The sequence below is a fragment of the Plecotus auritus genome, assembly GCF_963455305.1.
Source record: "Plecotus auritus genome assembly, chromosome: 2".
Lineage (NCBI taxonomy): Eukaryota > Metazoa > Chordata > Mammalia > Chiroptera > Vespertilionidae > Plecotus > Plecotus auritus.
The window spans coordinates 107545506-107565442 of record NC_137771.1 but is presented as its reverse complement, the minus strand read 5'-3'; the positions used below and the strand labels follow the sequence as shown (position 1 = coordinate 107565442).

Here is a 19937-nt window from a genome sequence, read left to right as displayed (position 1 = left end):
TACTAGGGTATAAAACTGTTAATTGTTCTCTAAGCCGGACTTCCATTTGAGAATGACTTTTTCTTTTGTTTTATTAATTATTTATTTTATTAATTATTTGTGGACATCATTGTAGTTATCTTCATCATCAATTTTGAAGCAGCACCTTTTCTGGTCTCTTCAGCTATATTTAAGCAAAGAGACAACGACATTACTAAAATTTTTCTCAAAGCAATATATTCAGTAGCCAAGACAGGATTCAATTACTTACGGACACAAATTCTTCAAAACTGATTTTGCCATCTTTGTTGTTGTCAGCAACAGCGAGAATTTTCTCCACGATCTCTCGGACTTTGTAACCAGGCAGAGGAAGGCTTGCTTCCTTAAACAGGTCCTGAAGTTCATAGTCACTGACATACCCACTGTTGTCAATATCTGTAAGATAAATTATGAGCTGTCAAATATCAATTATTCTCTGTTGGGAGAGGTACATTCAGATGGCTGTTTGGGAGATTCACAGGCAAGCAGAACCTTTTAGGTTTGTTTTGCTAGTGGCAGTAATATTTTCTCCTGCACCTGAACTGTGCAATGCAAAAAAACTCATATTCAAATACACTTTTCCCACATATATTTAGGACTACCATACGTATTTTAAGTGCATAATACAGATACTGCCCCAATAGATGAAGTAGCACTCAAGTGTAGCACATGACTAAGCTTCAAAGAACTAAGTATTTGGAAGTCTCAGATATCTAGAAGAAATACAGCATCAATGATCACAAGGGAAAACCCACCAGACTTTAACTTCTTTACGGAATTTACAGAAGGAGTCTGCTGGACCCACACTTCATATAAACTATGTATGTGTAAAATACCCATAAGGCATTTCTGGCCTACATTTCTCTTGGTGGAGTCCTGTTTCATGTGTTAATAATTCACTGCCTCTTCATAATGTATTGATGATACCATGATGTAGGCTGAATCATGTTGGATATTATTTTGAGTTTAAGTGTTCAAGAAATAATTTCACACCTATGTGGACTTTTGGAAATAGGTTCCTTGGCATTTTCATACCATCAATGAAATGCCCTCCCCTGGGTTTTCCCTAGAGACTGCATGTCACTTGTTGACACAGAACAAGTGACACAAAACACTTCTGCCAAGAGTTGGCAACAGAGCTCTGGAGTGTTTGGTTAGTTGCCTTGATATACCTTGTATAGGCTCTCGTGGCACATTTGGTAATAGTTGCTTTGGTTCATATATTTTTTTCCTTTCAGTAAAAAAGTTGCCCTCACTATAATTGAATTAATTATAAAGACAGAAACTTTTCAGTCTCATGCATGAGTTTCCAGAATTAATACTCTATACTCTTCAGAACAATGAAAAATTTCTAAACTAGAACCTACCAATAACAAAAATTTTACTGTATCTCAGAAGTCAGTTAACAAGCTAAATTGCTTGCTATTGTAATAATTACTACTGCTTTCTTTGAATTCAGATAGAAATTAATTATTTACTATATCACCATATACTCATTATTTACTATATCACCATATTCTCATTATTTAGTACTAGAGGCCTGGTGCACAAAATTCATGCCCAGGGGGGTGGGGAGGTATCCCTCAGCCCAGCTTGCACCCTCTCCAATCTGGGACCCCTCGAGGGATGTCCGACTGCCCGTTTAGGCCCAATCCCAGGGACTGCTGGCTCCCAACTGCTCACCTGCCTGCCTTCCTGATTGCCCCTAACCGCTTCTGCCTGCCAGCCTGATCACCCCCTAACCCAGCCTTGGGCAAACTACAGCCCATGGGCTGGATCCGGCTGTTCTATCCGGTTCTCTTGCTCTCACCTCCGCTCCTTCACTTTGAATTTATATTAGTTCACACAAACACTCCATCCATGCTTTTGTTCCGGCCCTCCGGTCCAGTTTAAGAACCCATTGTGGCCCTCGAGTCAAAAAGTTTGCCCACCCCTGCCCTAACCACTCCCCTGCCAGCCTGATTGATGTCTAACTGCTCCCCTGCCAGCCTGCTTGTCCCCAACTTCCCTCCTCTGCTGTCCTGGTCACCCCTAACTGCCCTCCCCTGCAGGCTTGATCACCCACAACTGCCCTCCCTTGCAGGCCTGGTCCCTCCCAACTGCCCTCCCCTGCTGGCATGATCACCCACAACTGCCCTTCCTTGCAGGCCTGGTCCCTCCCAACTGCCCTCCCCTGCTGGCCATCTTGTGGTGGCCATCTTGTGTCCACATGGGGGCAGGATCTTTGACCACATGGGGGCAGCCATCTTGTGTGTTGGAATGATGGTCAATCTGCATATTACTCTTTTATTAGATAGGATAGAGGACTGGTGCATGGGTGGGGGCCAGCTGGTTTGCCCTGAAGGGTGTCCCAGATCAGGGTAGGGGCTCCCTTGGGGCATGGGGCAGCCTGGGTGAGGGGCCTGTGGTGGTTTGCAGGCCAGCCACGCCCCCCGGCAACCCAAGCAGAGGCCCTGGTATCTAGGATTTATTTATCTTCTACAATTGAAACTTTGTAGCCTTAAGCGGAGGCCTGGGCCAGCCAGGGTGTGGAGAAAGCTTGGCTTCCTCCATCACCAGGAGCAACCCTAACCTCCTGCTCTCTCCAGCTCCATGGCTGCCACCATTTTTGTTGGGATTTATTTATCTTCTATAATTGAAACTTTGTAGTCTTAAGCAGAGGCCTGGGCCAGCCAGGGTATGTGGAAAGCTTGGCTTCCTCCATCGCCCGGGAAACCCAAGCCTCCCTCCTGCTCTCTCTGTGGCTGCAGCCATCTTGGTTGGGTTAATTTGCATACTCGCTCCTGATTGGCTGGTGGGCGTGGCTTGTGGGCATGGCTTGTGGGTGTAGCAGGGTGATGGTTAATTTGCATATTACTCTTTTATTAGATAGGATATCATCAGTTCAGAATTGTTTCCTATAACTCCACAATGGAAAAATAAACTAGGCTGGCTTACTTCTGTACTGTGGTAGGGAGTACTATAAAATAAACATGAGCTCTGTCTGGGTGGCTCATTTGTCTGGAGTGTCGACCCATACACCGAAAGATTATGGGTTCGATTCCCAGTCAGGGCACATACCTAGGTTGTTAATTCAATCCTCTGCACGTACAGGAGGCCTGATTGTCTCTCTCTATCTGTTTCTCAAAATCAATAAACATATTCTTAGATGAAAATTAATATATATATGACTGAGAAAAAGGTATTTACCTGCTAACCATCATGCTAAACTAATAAGAATAAAGGTTAGGACTCTAAAGACAGAAAGATGTGTGTGCTTAAATCCCAGCCCCATCCCTATGACCTCTGTGGTTTGGGTGCAATGTGACAAGAAATAATAGATACTTTTTTATAAGCATCTACTAGAGGCTCAGTGCATGAAATTAGTGCTCAGAGGGTGTGTGTCCCTCAGCCCAGCCTGCACCCTCTCCAATCTGGGACCCCTCAAGGGATGTCCGACTGCCTGTTAAGGCCCAATCCTGGTGGAATCGGGCCTAAACGGGCAGTAGGACATCCCTCTCACAATCCAGGACTGCTGCCTCCCAACCGCTCGCCTGCCTGCCTGATTGCCCCTAACCACTTCTGCTCCCAGCCTGATCACCCCCTAACCACTCCCCTGCCAGCATGATCGACACCTAACTGCTCCCCTGCCGGCCCAATTGCCCCTAACTGCCCTCCCCTGCCGGCCTGATCGCCCTCAACTGCCCTCCCCTGCTGGCCCAGTAAGCGGTAACTTCCCTCCCTTGCCAGCCTGGTTGCACCCAACTGCCCTTCCCTGCAGGCCTGGTCCCCCACAACTGCCCTCCCCTGCTGGCCCGGTCACCCCTAACTGCCCTCCCCTGTAGGCCTGGGTCCTCCCTAACTGTTCTCCCCTGCAGGCCTGGTCGCCCCCAACTGCCCTCCTCTGCCGGCTCAGTCACCCCTAATGCCCTCCCCTGCAGGCCTTATCGCCCGCAACTGCCCTCCCCTGCTGGCCTGATCACCCACAACTGCCCTCCTCTGCTGGCCATCTTGTGGCGGCCATCTTGGTCCACATGGGGGCAGCCATCTTTGACCACATGGGGGCAGCCATCTTGTGTGAAGTGATGGTCAATTTGCATATTACTCTTTTACTAGATAGGATTTACTAGATAGGATTCTGTGCCAATATCTGTTAAGAACTTGACTTATCTCATGAAATCCTTACAACCTTGAGTTAATTAATATTACTATTCTAAATTTAAAAGTGAGGATATCAAGGTTTAGATTAAATAACCATAAATATCACATTTTCAAAAGAAACAGGACTTTCCTACAATTCAACAACAACAAAAAAAAACAACTAACCTGATTTAAAAATGGGCATAGACACGGAGATGTTAAGTACGGCAGAGGCAGAAGAAAACAAAGGTGGCAGTGTAGGTAAAGATGGGTACTTGCTGCCCTCACAAGCATATCAAAATTCCAATTAAAATACTAGTACAGAATAACCATGAGTCAGAACCTCCTGAAATCTGGATAAATGGAAATCCTATAACTAGAGAAGTAAAGAAGAAAGCACATTAAGAATGGTAGGAGGGGCAGAAGCACCAACAGTCTTGTGGCATTTATTTTAATCAGGAGGGATATCTCTGCTGTGGAGGCCACCTGTGAGGAGCAAGAGGTCCCAGTTCCAAACCAGACTTCTGAGCACAGGGTTCCAGAGCTGGGAAGAAAAGCCCCTGTAACTTCAGGCTGTAAAAACAAGTGAGGATTATGGCTGAGTGACAAAGAGGCTGCTGGAGACCCAGGCACTCCCTCTTAAAGGCTGGTGCACAGGCTTACTTGGACTCAGTCCCTCTGGGCTCCAACACTGGGGTGGCCACTTAAAAGGAACCTGGGACATTCAGGAAGGAACTGGATTATCTGGCATCAGGGCAAGAACTCAGGGGGGTTTTGTCCCAGAGAGGGGTGCTTTCATCCTGTGCTGGGACCTCCCCAGTCGCAGAGCTGACTGGCAGCCATATCTGAGTTTCCATCAGTATGGCCCACACTATTCACTCTGCCCTGGTGACTACTTGGGATCCTGGCCAATACAATTTGCAGCCCCACCCAAGCTGTTTGTAGCAGCTTTTCCACATGAATGGCCGTCTTGGTTCAGGCTTCAGACTTTCCTAAAATCTCACAAACAAGCAGCAGCTGGTGTCAGCATGAGCCATACCTATCAATAAAAGGCTTAATACCTAGCACTAGCACCAGTCTGCCTTGCTTCACAGCTATGCCTTTCCTGGGCACTTCCAAGCCCAATACAAGTAGCAGCCATCTGCAGATCTTTCTGTAGCTCCTGCTGAGTGACCCTAGGCAGTGGCTGACTTTGTACCTCCCAGGAGGACCCAGAGCCAGTGCACCTGATGAACAGCTTCAGACCATATCAGATTACTACTCTATACACCCACAAGTAACACACTCAATGGGCAGACTCAGTGAACACCAAAGCCCCACTGAAGCAAGTTCTGCTCCATAGAATAGTTGCAACTAGTCCTCACAGCCAATTTGCCTGGAGGTCAATTAGTCCCAGTAATACCAACAGCAATCAAGGCTCAAATACTATAAAACAGTGCACACAGGCCACACAGGGGCTCACCTAGAGTGCCCAGATCAGGTGACTGGGGAGGCTGAGCTACTGGGCCATGTAGGACACCTACTACACAAGGCCATACCAATTCCAGGAGACAGAGCAGTCTACCTAATACATAGAAACAAACACAAGGAAGCAGCCAAAATGTGTAGACAAAGAAACATGTCACAAATGAAAGAAATGGAAGCAAGCGAACTACCGGATACAGAGTTCAAAACAATGATTATAAGGTTGCTCAAGAATCTTAATGAGAGCTTCACGGGACTTAATGAGAGCTTCAAGGGACTTAGTAAGATTTTCAAGGATCTTAGTGAGAATGTCAAAGACATGAAAAAGGACTAGTCAGAAATTAAGCATACACTAACTGAAATAATGAATAATTTACAGGGATTCAACAATAGAGGATTCCGAGAATTATATCATGATTTGGAATATGAGGAAGCAAAAAAACACCTAATCAGAAGAGCATAAAGAAAAAAGAATCCAAAAATATGAAGATAGTATAAGGAGCCTCTGGGACAACCTCAAGGGTACCAACATTTGTATTAAGGGGTGCCAGAAGGAGAAGAGAGAGAGCAAGATATTGAAAACCTATTTGAAGAAATAATGATAAAAAAAACTTCCCCCACCTGGTGAAAGAAATAGACTTACAAGTCCAGGAAGTGCAGAGACTCCCAAACAAGAGGAACCCAAAGAAGCCAATACCAAGACACATCATAATTAAAATGCCAAGAGTTAAAGACAAAGAGAGAATCTTAAAAGCAGCAAAAGTAAAACAATTAGTTACATACAAGAGAGCACCCATACGACTGCCAGCTGATTCCTCACCAGAAACTTTGTAGACCAGAAGGGAGTGGCAAGAAATATTCAAAGTGATGCATATCAAGGAATTCAACCAAGATTACTCTTTCCAGCAAAGATATCATTTAGAATTGAAGATCAGATAAAGAGCTTCACAGACAAGAAAAAGCTAAAAGAGCTCATCACCACCAAACCAGTATTGTATAAAATGTTGAAGGGTATTCTTTAAGAAGAGAAAGAAGAAGAAGATAAAAAAATAAAAATATGAACAATAAAATGGCAATAAATGCATATCTATCAATAATTGCATATAGAAATCAAAATAAACAGACAAGAAATCAAATGAACAAAATAAATTGGTGAATAAAATAGAATCAGAGGCATGGAAAATGGAATAGACTGATGAATCTCAGAGGCAAGGGGGTGAGGGGGGAGAGATTAACTAAAGATCTTATATGCATATATGCATTACCTATGGACAAAGACAATAGGGTGGTGAAGGCCTGGGGTGGGGTGGGTAATGGGTGGAAAAAGGGGGACATCTGTAATACTCTCAACAATAAAGATTTTTAAATAATCAAGTACAGCACAGGGAATATAGTCAATAATATTGTAATAGCTATGTGTGGTGTCAGGTGGGCACTGGAAATATCCAGAGGAACACTTTGTAAAGTATATGACTGTCTAATCACTATGTTGTATACCTGAAACTAATCTATACATATAAAGAGGTAATATGCTAATTGTCCATTACGGTGTCCTAGTAACGACCAATTTGCATATTGACAGACCAGCAGGAGGATGCGCACACAGCAGGGGGCAGGTGGCCAGAGCCAAGTTCCCCGGGAGTCTGAGGAGAGTGCCTGACAGGAGCCTGGACTGCAAAGAAGGAAGAGGAAGCGGCCACGGGGAGCTCTTCCAATCCCCCTGCATGGACACCCTACCCCAGCGGACGAGGATGCTGACCAGACAGGGAGAAGACCCAGCCTCAAGGGTAGCTGCAGCCCGAACCTCCGACTCCTGATCTCTTCCCCAGCCATAGGTGCCCACAACAATAGCACACCAGCGACCAACGGTCAGCGCCCTGAGGCACCCAGGGCCCATGGCCTGCCACTGCCGGGCCCCCTCTGCTGAGGCTGGGCATGCCTCTCCTCCCTACAACTCCAGACCAGGGTGGAGGAAGGCCTGAGCGGCCCCCCAGGGTCAGACCCTTCCCCCTCCCGACATCAGCAGCGCTGTCTAGGCAGCTGAAGCGCACTGAACCTCACTGGAGGCGCGGCTAAACCCGCCCTCCTAGCCCGCCTGGCTCAGCCCTGGCCCAGGCCCCACCCCTCTCCAGGAGATTGGAGCCCCGCCCTGAGCAGGTACAGCTGTGAAACAGCCATGTACAATTTAAAGAATGGGAATGTTTGACAGTTACTCCCCCTTCAGCCTCGCCACCCCCTACTGCCCCCACTAACATCCCGCCCCCCCCCCCCCCCCCCCCCCGCCCCAGCGTCTCCGGGGACAACCACCGCTACAGGGCTGCTGGCCAGAGCCTGCCCCTCCAAGCCCTGTGGAACCCTCTGCAAAGCTTCCATAGCTACAGTCCCAGGAAACAATCGTGCCCACCTCCCCTAATCAGCACCTGCTACCTGCGAGGGTACCCGTGAGCTTAAAAATAACAATCCCTTCTCATTTAGACATCACTTACTTGAAACATTTCTAGGTTTATTAGCTCAGAACCTCCTCATGACAACCCAGTGAGGTAGGCGGAGAAGAGATTACAATTCCCATGGTATATGCGTATGTATTCAGAAACGAAGCTCAGAGAGGAAAAGTGTCAAGCCCAGTGGTTCCCAAGGTGCAGCACACACCCCACAGGGGGGGGGGGGGCAATTTGATTTTAAGTGGAGGCAATTTAAGAATGAGTTAACAGTGAATTTTTTGCATTTTTTTATGGTTCTAGTGGGCCTCATCTACAGCGTATCCTACATAATAAAAGGCTAATATGCAAATGACTGAATGGTGGAATGACCGGTCACTATGATGCGTGCTGACCACCAAGGGGCAGACATTCAATTCAGGAGCTGTCCCCTGGTGGTCAGTGTGCTCCCACAGGGAGAGTGCCGCTCAGCCAGAAGCCAGGATCACGGCTGGTGAGCACAGTGGCAGTGGTGGGAGCCTCTCTCATCTCCATGGCAGTGCTAAGGATGTCGACTGATGGCTTAGGCCCGCTAAGCTTCAGTTGGACATCTCCCAGGGCTCCCGGACTGTGAGAGGGTGCAGGCCAGGCTGAGGGACCACCCCCAAGTGCATGAATTTCGTGCACCAGGCCTCTAGTACAAAATAATAATGAATGTAAACTGTAATTTTAAAAAAACAAACTTGGAATTAAAAATATGGGCAAAGAACTTAGACATTTCTCCAAAAAAGATACACAAATGGCCAATAAGTACATGAAAAGATGCTCAACATGACTAATTATTATGGAAAAGCAAATCAAACTCACCATGAAATCCCTCTACACACTCATGAGTATGACTATTATATTAAAAACAAAACAGAACAGAAAATAACAGTGTTGGCAAGGATTTGAAGAAATTGGAACCTTGTGCACAGCTGGTGGAAATATGAAATAGTGCAGCTACCATGTAAAGCAGTATGGTGATTCCTTTAAAAATTCAACATAAAATTAGCATATGATTCAGTAATACTATATTTAACTATACAATAATACCATTTCTCAGTATACTGAAAACAGAGACTTAAACAGATATTTGCACACCCATGTTCATAGCAACATTAGTCACAATAGCCAAAAGATAGAAACAACTCAAGTGGCCATCAACTGATGAACAGGTAAACAACATATGGTACAGACATACAATTGAATATTATTCAGCCTTGAAAAGTAAGGAAATTCAGCCCTGGCTGGGTAGCACACTTCGTTAGAGTATCATCCCCATACACCAAGGTTACAGATTTCATGCCTGGCCAGGGCACATATAAGAATCAACCAATGAAGAAGAAATAAGTGGAACAACAAAGAGCTCGCTCTCTCTCTCTCTCTTTCTCTCTCTCAAAAAAAAAAATTAAGGCAATTCTGACACATGATATGACATAAATGAACCTTGAAGACATATGCTAAGTGAAGTAAGCCAGTCACAAAAAAAACCCAAATATTTTATGACTGCACTTATAATAGGTTATTATAGAGTAGTCAAATTCATGGCAGTAGACCCGGTGGGGCTGGGCGTTAGTATTTAATGGGTATAATGATAGTATGGGAAGATGAAAACGTTCTAGAGATCGATGGTGGTGATGACTGCATAACAATGTGAATGTACTTAATGCCACTGAACTGTACACTAAATGGTAATTTTATGTCTATCTTACCACAATTAAAAAATAAGACAAATATTTTAATCTCCCACTTCTCCCTAGAGAACCCAAAATATCCCATCTAGTTAGGTTGGATGACCTCTGAGCAAAGTTTGTTGATACAACAAATAAACAGAGGGATCACTGAGTTTATGAGTAGCCATTTACCTTGCAAATAAAGTAACAAGTACATACATGCTCAGCTGCTGTCAGCACTTCTCTCACACAGCAAGTTATCTTGCTGTCATAATTGTTCCATCAATGAATTATTTATTCAAAATATCATTAAATAAGTACTACAGGATTGTATGTCCATGAGTCATAAAGGTTAAAGTGGGTGTGCTAAACAAAGAAAATTTATTACTAATTCATTTATTTTACTAAGACCTAGCTTTTATGCAAGCTACCAAACTGCACCTATAAAATAACAGAAATGACAAACTAAAGAGATACATTTTTAAACATATATAATTTTATTGATTTCAGAGAGGAAGGGAAAGGGAGAGAGAGATAGAAACATGAATCATGAGAAAGAATCATTTATCAGCTGCCTCCTACACACCCCCTACCAGGGACCGTGGGGTAAGAAAGGACCCCCATATCTGGGAAAGACCTCCCAGTCAAAAAGTATTATTGTTAATGACAAACACATAGGCCAGAGTTCAGTTTATAGACAAGGAAGTGTTTCTATATTTTTTTCTCTGTAATGAGGATATCATATTAAGCATATTCAATTACCCGGGCATGTACCCTGACTGGGAATCGAATGTTGACCTCCTGGTTCATAGGTCGACGCTCAACCATTAAGCAACACTGGCCGGGCAAGCAATACATTTTTATTACTTCCTCTATTTCAATGTTCAAAATAAGCAGAATATCCCAATAATTGCTTAATTTCTGTCTTGAAAAGACTCTAGGCCAGGGGTGGGCAAACTTTTTGACTCGAGGGCCACAAGGGGTTCTTAAACTGGACCGGAGGGCCGGAACAAAAGCATGGATGGAGTGTTTGTGTGAACTAATATAAATTCAAAGTAAAGGAGCGGAGGTGAGAGCAAGAGAACCCTCCACTCTTTCGGCTCCGTGGGCCGGATAGAACAGCCGAATGGGCCGGATCCAGCCCACGGGCCGTAGTTTGCCCACAGCTGCCTAGGCACTGCTTACAAAACCCTATAAAAGTTGTTTTTAACAGTGATGTTTTAGAAATCATAACATCTTCATACAATGCCCTAATGACAAATATATGGTGCCCAAAATAAAGACAAGACCAAGATTAAGGCATGCCCTGTGAGCCTAATTCAGCCACCATGCAGACTGTAATCTGAAGGTTGGAGTTATTCTGGAGCCAGCTATACATGGAAAACAGGAGGGGTCCAGAGATTTGTAGATTTCATAGCAATGATTTGTAGGTCATACGCTTCCTGAGAGCTTTACTTTTTATTTTTGAAGAGCTTTACTTTTTAATCTTAAATCTTTTTTTCTTTGTATTGGTCTCTAAAACTCACTCCACATTGCATTTCACCTACATTAGTTTCCGTCATTATTCATTAGGTTTGTGAGAAGTATACAAAACTGTTTATTCTATCCTCCATGGTCTACCACCTGACTGCTTTCCGTAGACTACACTAAAGAAAGGCCTACTGAAGAAGGGCAAGAGTGCTGGTGTCAGCATCCCCCTGTCTACGGACTGCTCAGCTTGCATGTGCTTGCAGACTAGAGCCAAATATGGTATTTATCTTCTCCTGGTTTGTCACAGGTTTCTATGAGCAAAATGCAAAAGAAACACAATCAGAGTATGAGGAAATTTTGGGGTGAGAAAAATACAAAGTTGTTCAAATGATAATATCATAAAGACAAAACAATGAATGGCTTTAAAAAGTGAAAGAAGAAAAATAAGACATAACAACCTTTAAAAATGACACTAAGATTTTTAAATTATGCATAAGGGAGCAGGAAAATAGGCCCTATGGCCTTTAAAAAGAATATTAAGATTTTTAAAATACTCTAAATGAAGTCAAAAAGTGTTATTGTTAATGAAAAACACATAAAGGTCAAAGTTCAGTTAATAGACAAGGAAGTATATCTTGATTTTTTTATTTGTAATGAGGATATCATGTTAAGCATATTCAATTAGACTGTCATTCATTAACCTGGATTATTCTTTGCAAAGAAATGATCAAAGAACTGAAAGTACAATTGTCCTAGAAATTCAAGCCTAGTTTCAGTTTACCTTTCAGAAAGAAAGAAAAATCCAGTGAAACCTAGATGAAAAGAAAAAAAAGAATGCGTCTTGGGGTAAATGGGTGATGGTAGAAGCAATAAAAGGTATTGTTCCATTCTTAGAAGTCTGATACCAAGCAGAAGAATAACATCACGTGGAGTTTTTCTCAAGCATACCTATTTTATTAAATGCTTCTTGTAGTTCCTCCAGCTCCTCCCGAGAAATGGTAGTGGTACTATTTTCCATCTTGACAGGAAAGACTTCCCTCAGGTCTTTATACCTTTAAAAAAAAAAAAGCAATGTTATAAAAAGAGCCTTTTGGACATTTATCTAAGGAATAGAGTCCACAGGGAGTAAAATATCTAGAAGGAATCACCTGAGAGGTCTGGCTGACAAGGAAGAAATAGAAATCAATCCCAGGGTAACAAATACCTGTTTTTCACACCCTGTGCTATTTCTTAATAGCCCACATTATTTTCATTTACATTTTACCCCACTATTTCAGTAAAATATGCACTTCAAGTTTGAGGGAAGTGTAACATTTGTAAACATAAAGAAAGAGATCAGAAAGCAAAATTTTAAATACATGAGCTGCATCCACAAATAGAATTTTACAGTAAGAGGAGTCTGCGCATCTGGAGGTGGAGCTGTGGCTTTCATGGTCAGCTTGACAATATGCGGCCACTGCCAACAACTTTCCCTTCTCCCAGGGAGAGGTCTTTCCCAGATATGGGGGTCCTTTCTTACTCTGAGCAAGTGATACAAGCTAAAGGAAAAAAAATCCAGTAAAACTGAGTTGCAACAAAAACAAACAGGTGGTAGTCATTGTAGAAAGTAATTGGTAATATATGACCCAAACAGAAAATAGCTTTGGTGGTAGTGAGCACAGCTGCTTTCCAAAACATAATTAAAATTACCCATAACCCACTATCCAGAAACATCAACTGGTATCATTTTATTATCTACATCTATCTGTTCTACTTTCAAGTACATGAATACCTTTTTAAGGGGTGAAAAATGTTAGTATATTATATTTTTGCATGAATATGCTGTATGTTTCCATGTTACTTATCAATACAATATTTAATGGTCACATATTACTATATCATAACATATTTGGTAAATCTCTTGTTTCAGGGTATTTCGTTACTTCCAATATTGTGTTCTAAACAATGTTGCAATGAAGATACTAATCCTATCTACTAAAAGAGTAATACGCAAATTGACCATACCTCCGCTATACCCACAAGCCACGCCCACCAGCCAATCAGGAGCGAATATGCAAATAAACCCAACCAAGATGGCTGCGGCCACAGAGAGCAGGAGGGAGGCTTGGGTTTCCCCAGCAATGGAGGAAGCCAAGCTTTCCGTCTGCCCTTGCCGGCCCAGGCCTCCACTCCAGGCTACAAAGTTTCAATGATATAAGATAAATAAATTCCAACAAAAAATGGCAGCAGCCATGGAGCTGGAGAGAGCAGGAGGCTAGGGTTGCCCCCGGCGATGGAGGAAACCAAGCTCCCGCAGCCCTGGCCTGCCTTGGCCTCCACTTAAGGCTACAAAGTTTCAATTATAGAGATAAATAAATCCCAACAGAAATGGCTGCCACCACGGAGTGAGCAGAAGGCTTGGCTCCACTCCAGGCTACAAAGTTTCAATTGTAGAAGATAAATAAACCCCAGATACCAGGGTGTCCGCTTGGGTCGCCAGGGGGCGTGGCCAGCCTGCAAACCACCACAGGCCCCTCGCCCAGGCTGCCCCACGCCCCAAGGGAACCCCCACCCTGATCCGGGACACCCTTCAGGGCAAACCAGCTGGCCCCCACCCATGCACCAGACCTCTATCCTATCTAATAAAAGAGTAATATGCAGATTGACCATCATTCCAACACACAAGATGGCTGCCCCCATGTGGTCAAAGATCCTGCCCCCATGTGAACACAAGATGGCCACCAAAAGATGGCCAGCAGGGGAAGGCAGTTGGGAGGGACCAGGCCTGCAAGGGAGGGCAGTTGTGGGTGATCAGGCCAGCAGGGGAGGGCAGTTGGGAGGGATCAGGCTTGCAAGGGAGGGCAGTTGTGGGTGATCAAGCCTGCAGGGGAGGGCAGTTAGGGGTGACCAGGCCGGCAGAGGAGGGAAGTTGGGGGTGACTGGGCCTGCAGGGAAGGGCAGTTGGGGGGACCCAGGCCTGCAGGGGAGGGCAGTTAGGGACAAACAGGCTGGCAAGGGAGCAGTTAGGCATCAATCAGGCTGGCAGGGGAGTGGTTAGGGGGTGATCAGGCTGGCAGGCAGAAGCAGTTAGGGGCAATCAGGAAGGCAGGCAGGCGAGCAGTTGGGAGCCAGCAGTCCTGGATTGTGAGAGGGATCCCAGATTGGAGAGGGTGCAGGCTGGGCTGAGGGACACCGCCCCCGCCCCGGGCACAAATTTCGTGCACCAGGCCTCTAGTAGGTATATAATTGTACATATCCATGTTTATTTCTGTAAGATAAATATCTCAAAGTGGAATTATTTTTTTTAAGTCTTAACCTGCAGATGTTTTTCTATTGATTTTTAGAGAGTAGAAGGGAGGATGAGAGACAGAGTGAGAGAGGGAAACATCAATGTGAGAGAGATACGTTGATTAGCTTCCACCCGCATGCGCCCTGACCAGGGCCTGGGATCAAAGTATTTTCTTAAAATTGTCGGTATTTCTATAGTGTCACTTGTCAATTCTCTCTTTGATATCTGATTTCATTTATTCGAGTTCTTTCTGGTTGTCTATGGAGAGGAAGGCCAGGAGTGCAGCTTGGGTTAGAGCTAGATCTATTACTTTTTTAAAAAAGACAGATTTTTAGCAATTACAGCAAAATTTTAACATCTGTTCCATCTGAGCATAAGTATATGGACATCAGTTAAAATTGCTATTGTACTTTTCATTATTTTTTGTTTTAAATTATTCATAAAATAAAAATTGTAAACTCAGATAGTAAAAATAATAAAAAAATAAAGATAAAATAGGTTTTGAACAGGAGCAAATTTTATTTTCAGAACCTCAATCTTAATCAAAATAGTTAATATTATTTGGGCAGAGTAATGTATTGAAATATCAAATTATGTTTATGAGAAAGCTAAAAGGCTAATTCCAATGTAACCCTGATGTTTGGGGGGCTAGCAATCTGTGCAGTAACCTAATGTACATTCTTGATAACCTATAATTAAGTCACTGCCCCTTTCCTCACAGTCTGGTCTTCCAAGACCTGATACCTAAATGCTCCCATTTTAGAAAGGCCATAAACCATGAACCCCCGGAGGGGGTAATCAGCACTGGCGCCAGGCCAGGCCCTTAGATATGATCTCAAGACCCCCATCCCAACCCACGGGGATTTTTGCAAAGCCCACGAAAGGTACGGAAGTCCCCATCCATATCTGGGGGACAAAGAAACCAAAAGGGGATAAAAGAAGGGCTTCCACCATATTGGTTTGCTTAGACTCTGGAGACAATTCCTCTGAAACCACCGGCGTAATAAAGCTGTGTAACTCCATTTCTCTAAGCGTCGCTTGGCTTTCTTCAGTCTTCTACATTTATTCTCTCCCCCGACCCCCACTCAATAAAAGTAATAACTATCTTTTATGTTAGGAATTCTGGCAGCACAGAAAGCAAAACCAGTCTGGAATCTGTGGGCCTTCTGTGTTTGGATAAAAGCACAGACCTTCTTAGGGCTTACTTGGGTTGGATATCTTGGGAATGGGGCAGCAGGAGGAGAGGCCTCTGGGAAGCCACAAATGAGAGAGACCCAGAGAAGAAAGAGATTATCGTAATGGGGAAGGAGGGAACTCACTTAATGACAGCAAGAAGATTGCTGCCCAGGGGTAGCAGAGATGAGTCACAGACAAGGTATAGACAAAGTGAAGTAGAACCTCTATGAGAGAAATCCATTAAGCCATGGGGTATTTCCCAGACAGCCACTGAGGATTGATGACAGGATTGATGACTGAGGATAGGAGAACTTCCTCTATGCTTTTCTCCTTTTAAGATCCCAGGATAACAGAGGCTAAGAAGCAAATTGCAGGTGTCTGAGAAAAATTTGATAGCACTCAAGCCGGATGATGCATCAAAGTCAAAATAAAGTTGCTTTAAAGAACTCGGAGAAAGAACATACCATGTTCATGGATTGGTAGAATCAACATCATCAAAATGTCCATACTACCCAAAGCAATCTATAGATTCAATGCACTCCCCATTAAAATAACAACAGCATATTTCACAGACCTAGAAAGAACTCTCCAAAAATTCATCTGGAATAAAAAAAGACCCCGAATAGCCACAGCAATCCTGAGAAAGAAGAATAAAGTAGGAGGGATCTCAATACCAGATTTCAAGCTGTATTACAAAGCCACTGTCCTCAAAACAGCCTGGTACTGGCACAAGAACAGACATATAGATCAATGGAATAGAATAGAGAATCCAGATATCGACCCAAACCAATATGCGCAATTAATATTTGACAAAGGAGGCATGAGCATACAATGGAGTCAAGACAGTCTCTTCAATAAATGGTGTTGGGAAAATTGGACAGATACATGCAAAAAAATGAAACTAGATCACCAACTTACACCATACACAACAATAAACTCAAAATGGATACAGGACTTAAATATAAGACGGGAAACCATAAAAATACTAGAGGAATCCACAGGCAGCAAAATCTCAGACATATGCTGAAAGAACTTTTTCACTGATATTGCCCCTAGGGCAATGGAAGCCAAAGAGAAAATAAACAAATGGGACTACATCAAAATAAAAAGCTTTTGCACAGCAAAAGAAACCATCAACAAAACAACAAGAAACCCCACTGTATGGGAGAACATATTTGCAAATGGTATCACTGATAAAGGTTTAATTTCCAACATCTACAGGCAGCTTATACAACTTAATAAAAGGAAGATAAATGATCCAATAAAAAAATGGGCAACGGACCTAAATAGAATCTTTTCGAAAGAAGACAGAAGGAAGGCCAAGAGACACATGAAAACATGCTCAAAGTCACTAATTATCCGAGAGATGCAAATCAAAACGACAATGCGATACCATCTCACACCTGTCAGAATGGCTATCATCAACAAATCAACAAACGACAAGTGTTGGCGAGGATGCGGAGAAAAAGGAACCCTCGTGCACTGCTGGTGGGAATGCAGACTGGTGCAGCCACTGTGGAGAACAGTATGGAGTTTCCTCAAAAAACTGAAAATGGAACTCCCATTTGACCCAGTAATCCCACTCCTAGGAATATATCCTAAGAAACCAGAAACACAAATCAGAAAGGATATATGCACCCCTATGTTCATAGCAGCACAATTTACAATAGCTAAGATTTGGAAACAGCCTAGGTGCCCGTCAGCAGATGACTGGATCAGAAAACTATGGTACATCTACACAATGGAATACTATGCTGCCATAAAAAAGAAGGAATTCTTACCATTTGTAGCAACCTGGATTGAATTGGAGAACATTATGCTAAGTGAAATAAGCCAGTCAATGAAAGAAAAATATCACATGATCTCACTCATTTAGGGATAATGAAAATCATTATAAACTGATGAACAAAAAGATAGTTACAGAGGCAGTAAAGCATCAAACAGACTGTCTAATTACAGCGGTAAGGTTAGGGAGAGGTGGGGGAAATAAGAGATCAACTGAAGGACTTGTATGCATGCATATAAGAGTAACCAACGGATGCAAGACATTGGGGGGTGAGGGCATGTATGGGAGTGGGGTGGGGGGGGCAATGGTAAGATATGTACACATATAATACCTTAATAAAAATTTGAAAAAAAAAAAAAAAGAACTCGGAGAAATGTGATATTTCCTTCATACCTGATTTTTATGTAAAAAGTCTTGATAGTGTTTCTCCGGAGAACTGGCTAGGGTCAGAGGTTCTGGAGCATGTCAGTATCTCCGGTGAGCAAAGCAGCAGTGCCACCAGGGTCCCATATACTCCTCTCTTCTTCACAAACTCTTCTCTCATCTCTCACCATAACCCTCCTTTTTTCCTATTACATCCTATTTTCAGCTTTCCATTACAAGTTTAAAGATGATAAGGTCACAGAAATAAATCACTATGTGAAGAAATAAGCAGCTAAAAAACGTAAATTAGTTGAAGTTTTCTTTCTATTTAAAGGAAACCTGAAAATATTTTTATTTATTTATATTTCCAGCAATGTACTTTTCAACCACAATTCACAAGAGGAAGCTGCATCACTGACTTTGCAAGAAGTAATCATGCATATTCCATATCAACCTGTTCTTTCTTTATCAGACTTTCTTTAGTTAATTAAAATGTCTACTGATGCCCTAACCGGTTTGGCTCAGTGGATAGAGTGTCAGCCTGCGGACTGAAGGGTCCCAGGATTGATTCCGGTCAAGGGCATGTACCTTAGTTGAGGCACATCCCTAGTCGGGGGTGTGCAGGAGGCAGCTGATCGATGTTTCTCTCTCATTGATGTTTCTAACTCTCTATCCCTCTTGCTTCCTCTCTGTAAAAAATCAATAAAATATATTTTAAAAATAAAATAAAATAAAATGTCTACTGAGTCTGTCATCCTATATAATAAAAGCCTAATATGCTAAGTGTCCGGTCGTCCGTTCAACCAATCAAAGCATAATATGCTAATGATATGCTAAGGCCGCTCAACCACTCGCTATGACAAGCACTGACCACCAGGGGACAGACAGTTGACCGGTTGACCAGTCACTATGATGTGCACTGACCACCAGGGGGCAGATGCTCCAACCGGTAGGTTAGCTTGCTGCTGGGGTTTGGCTGATTGGGACTGAGTGAGAAGGGCTGGACATGCCCTGGAGCCCTCCCACGGTCCCTCCCCAGCTGGCTATCCTCCCGCGTCTCTCTCCAGTCCCTATCGTGCACTGGTAGGGTCCCACAGCCTGGCCTGCAACCTTTCGCAATCGGGGACCTCTTGGGGGATGTCAAAGAGCCAGTTTTGGCCTGATCCCACAGGCCAGGCCGAGGGACCCCACTGGTACACAAATTTGTGGACTGGGCCTCTAGTATAAATATAAATTGGAATACCACTAACTTTGTTAATCTCTTACTCTACATACCAGCTGGACTGCTCTTTGGACAGAGCAAGCTATAAAATGGGTACAATATAATTCACATTTTTCCTAAGCATATTTCTACACAAAAGAATTGAGCTCAGGTTTCTCATTCACTCCACAAGGTAAATTTTCCTAAAAAGTGATCACTTTGATTGTCAACAGCGTGGATTTGCCAAACCCCAAGCTTTTTAAAAAGGTAATTGATGAAAACTTAACTTTATTCTTAAATAAGCAAAATAATTTTCTAAGTGCTTGCATGATCTCAGAAACCATAAGTAGGTACCATCACAAAGAGTTAAGCCAGTCTAACACACCTGGGATGAAGTAACATTATTCCAAACTGCCTGACTCACTTGTGACCTCTTAAAAGAAGGCTAGCAATCTCTTGCAAAAACAACGAAAGTATCAGTACAGTTGACCCCTCAACTGCATGGGTCCACTGACATGCAGATTGTTTTCAATAAATATGTTGGAAAAAAATTTAAGACATGCAACAGTTTGAAAAACCTCATTGTTGAACTGCATAGCCTAGAAATATCAAAAATTAAGAAAAAGTTAGGTATGTCATTGAATGCATAAAATGTTACCATCCTATCTAATAAAGAGGGAATATGCTAATTAACCATCACTCTATCACAAAGATGGCTGCACCCACAGCTGAGTCCAAGTTCCCATAAGGAGCCTTAATAAGCAATCAGCAGGGACCTGAGGCTATGCCCTCCCCTGCCCCCAGGGGGCTTGACGGGACATCAGGCCAGCAGGGCTTGACAGGCGATCTCAGGCCTTGCCCCCCACCCACTGGGGCTTGACAGGGGACCTCAAGGTGCGCTTCCCATCCTGGTGCTGGGCTAAGGGACCTCAGGCTGCTC

The 19937-nt window shown here is 43.4% G+C and overlaps 1 protein-coding gene across 4 annotated transcripts in view; it reads right to left on the bottom strand.

Moving 5' to 3' along the window:
* PLS1 (plastin 1) overlaps positions 1 to 19937 on the bottom strand; it is a 217858-nt gene that overhangs the window by 117735 nt on the left and 80186 nt on the right. For all 4 annotated transcript variants that reach the window (XM_080657190.1, XM_080657189.1, XM_080657187.1 and 1 more), the window contains 2 exons: positions 12152 to 12255; positions 251 to 414 (listed from right to left, as the gene is read on the bottom strand). In XM_080657190.1, coding sequence (XP_080513316.1) covers positions 251 to 414; positions 12152 to 12221 — 234 coding nt within the window. In that variant the 5' untranslated portion in view covers positions 12222 to 12255. The remainder of the gene's footprint in view (positions 1 to 250; positions 415 to 12151; positions 12256 to 19937) is intronic.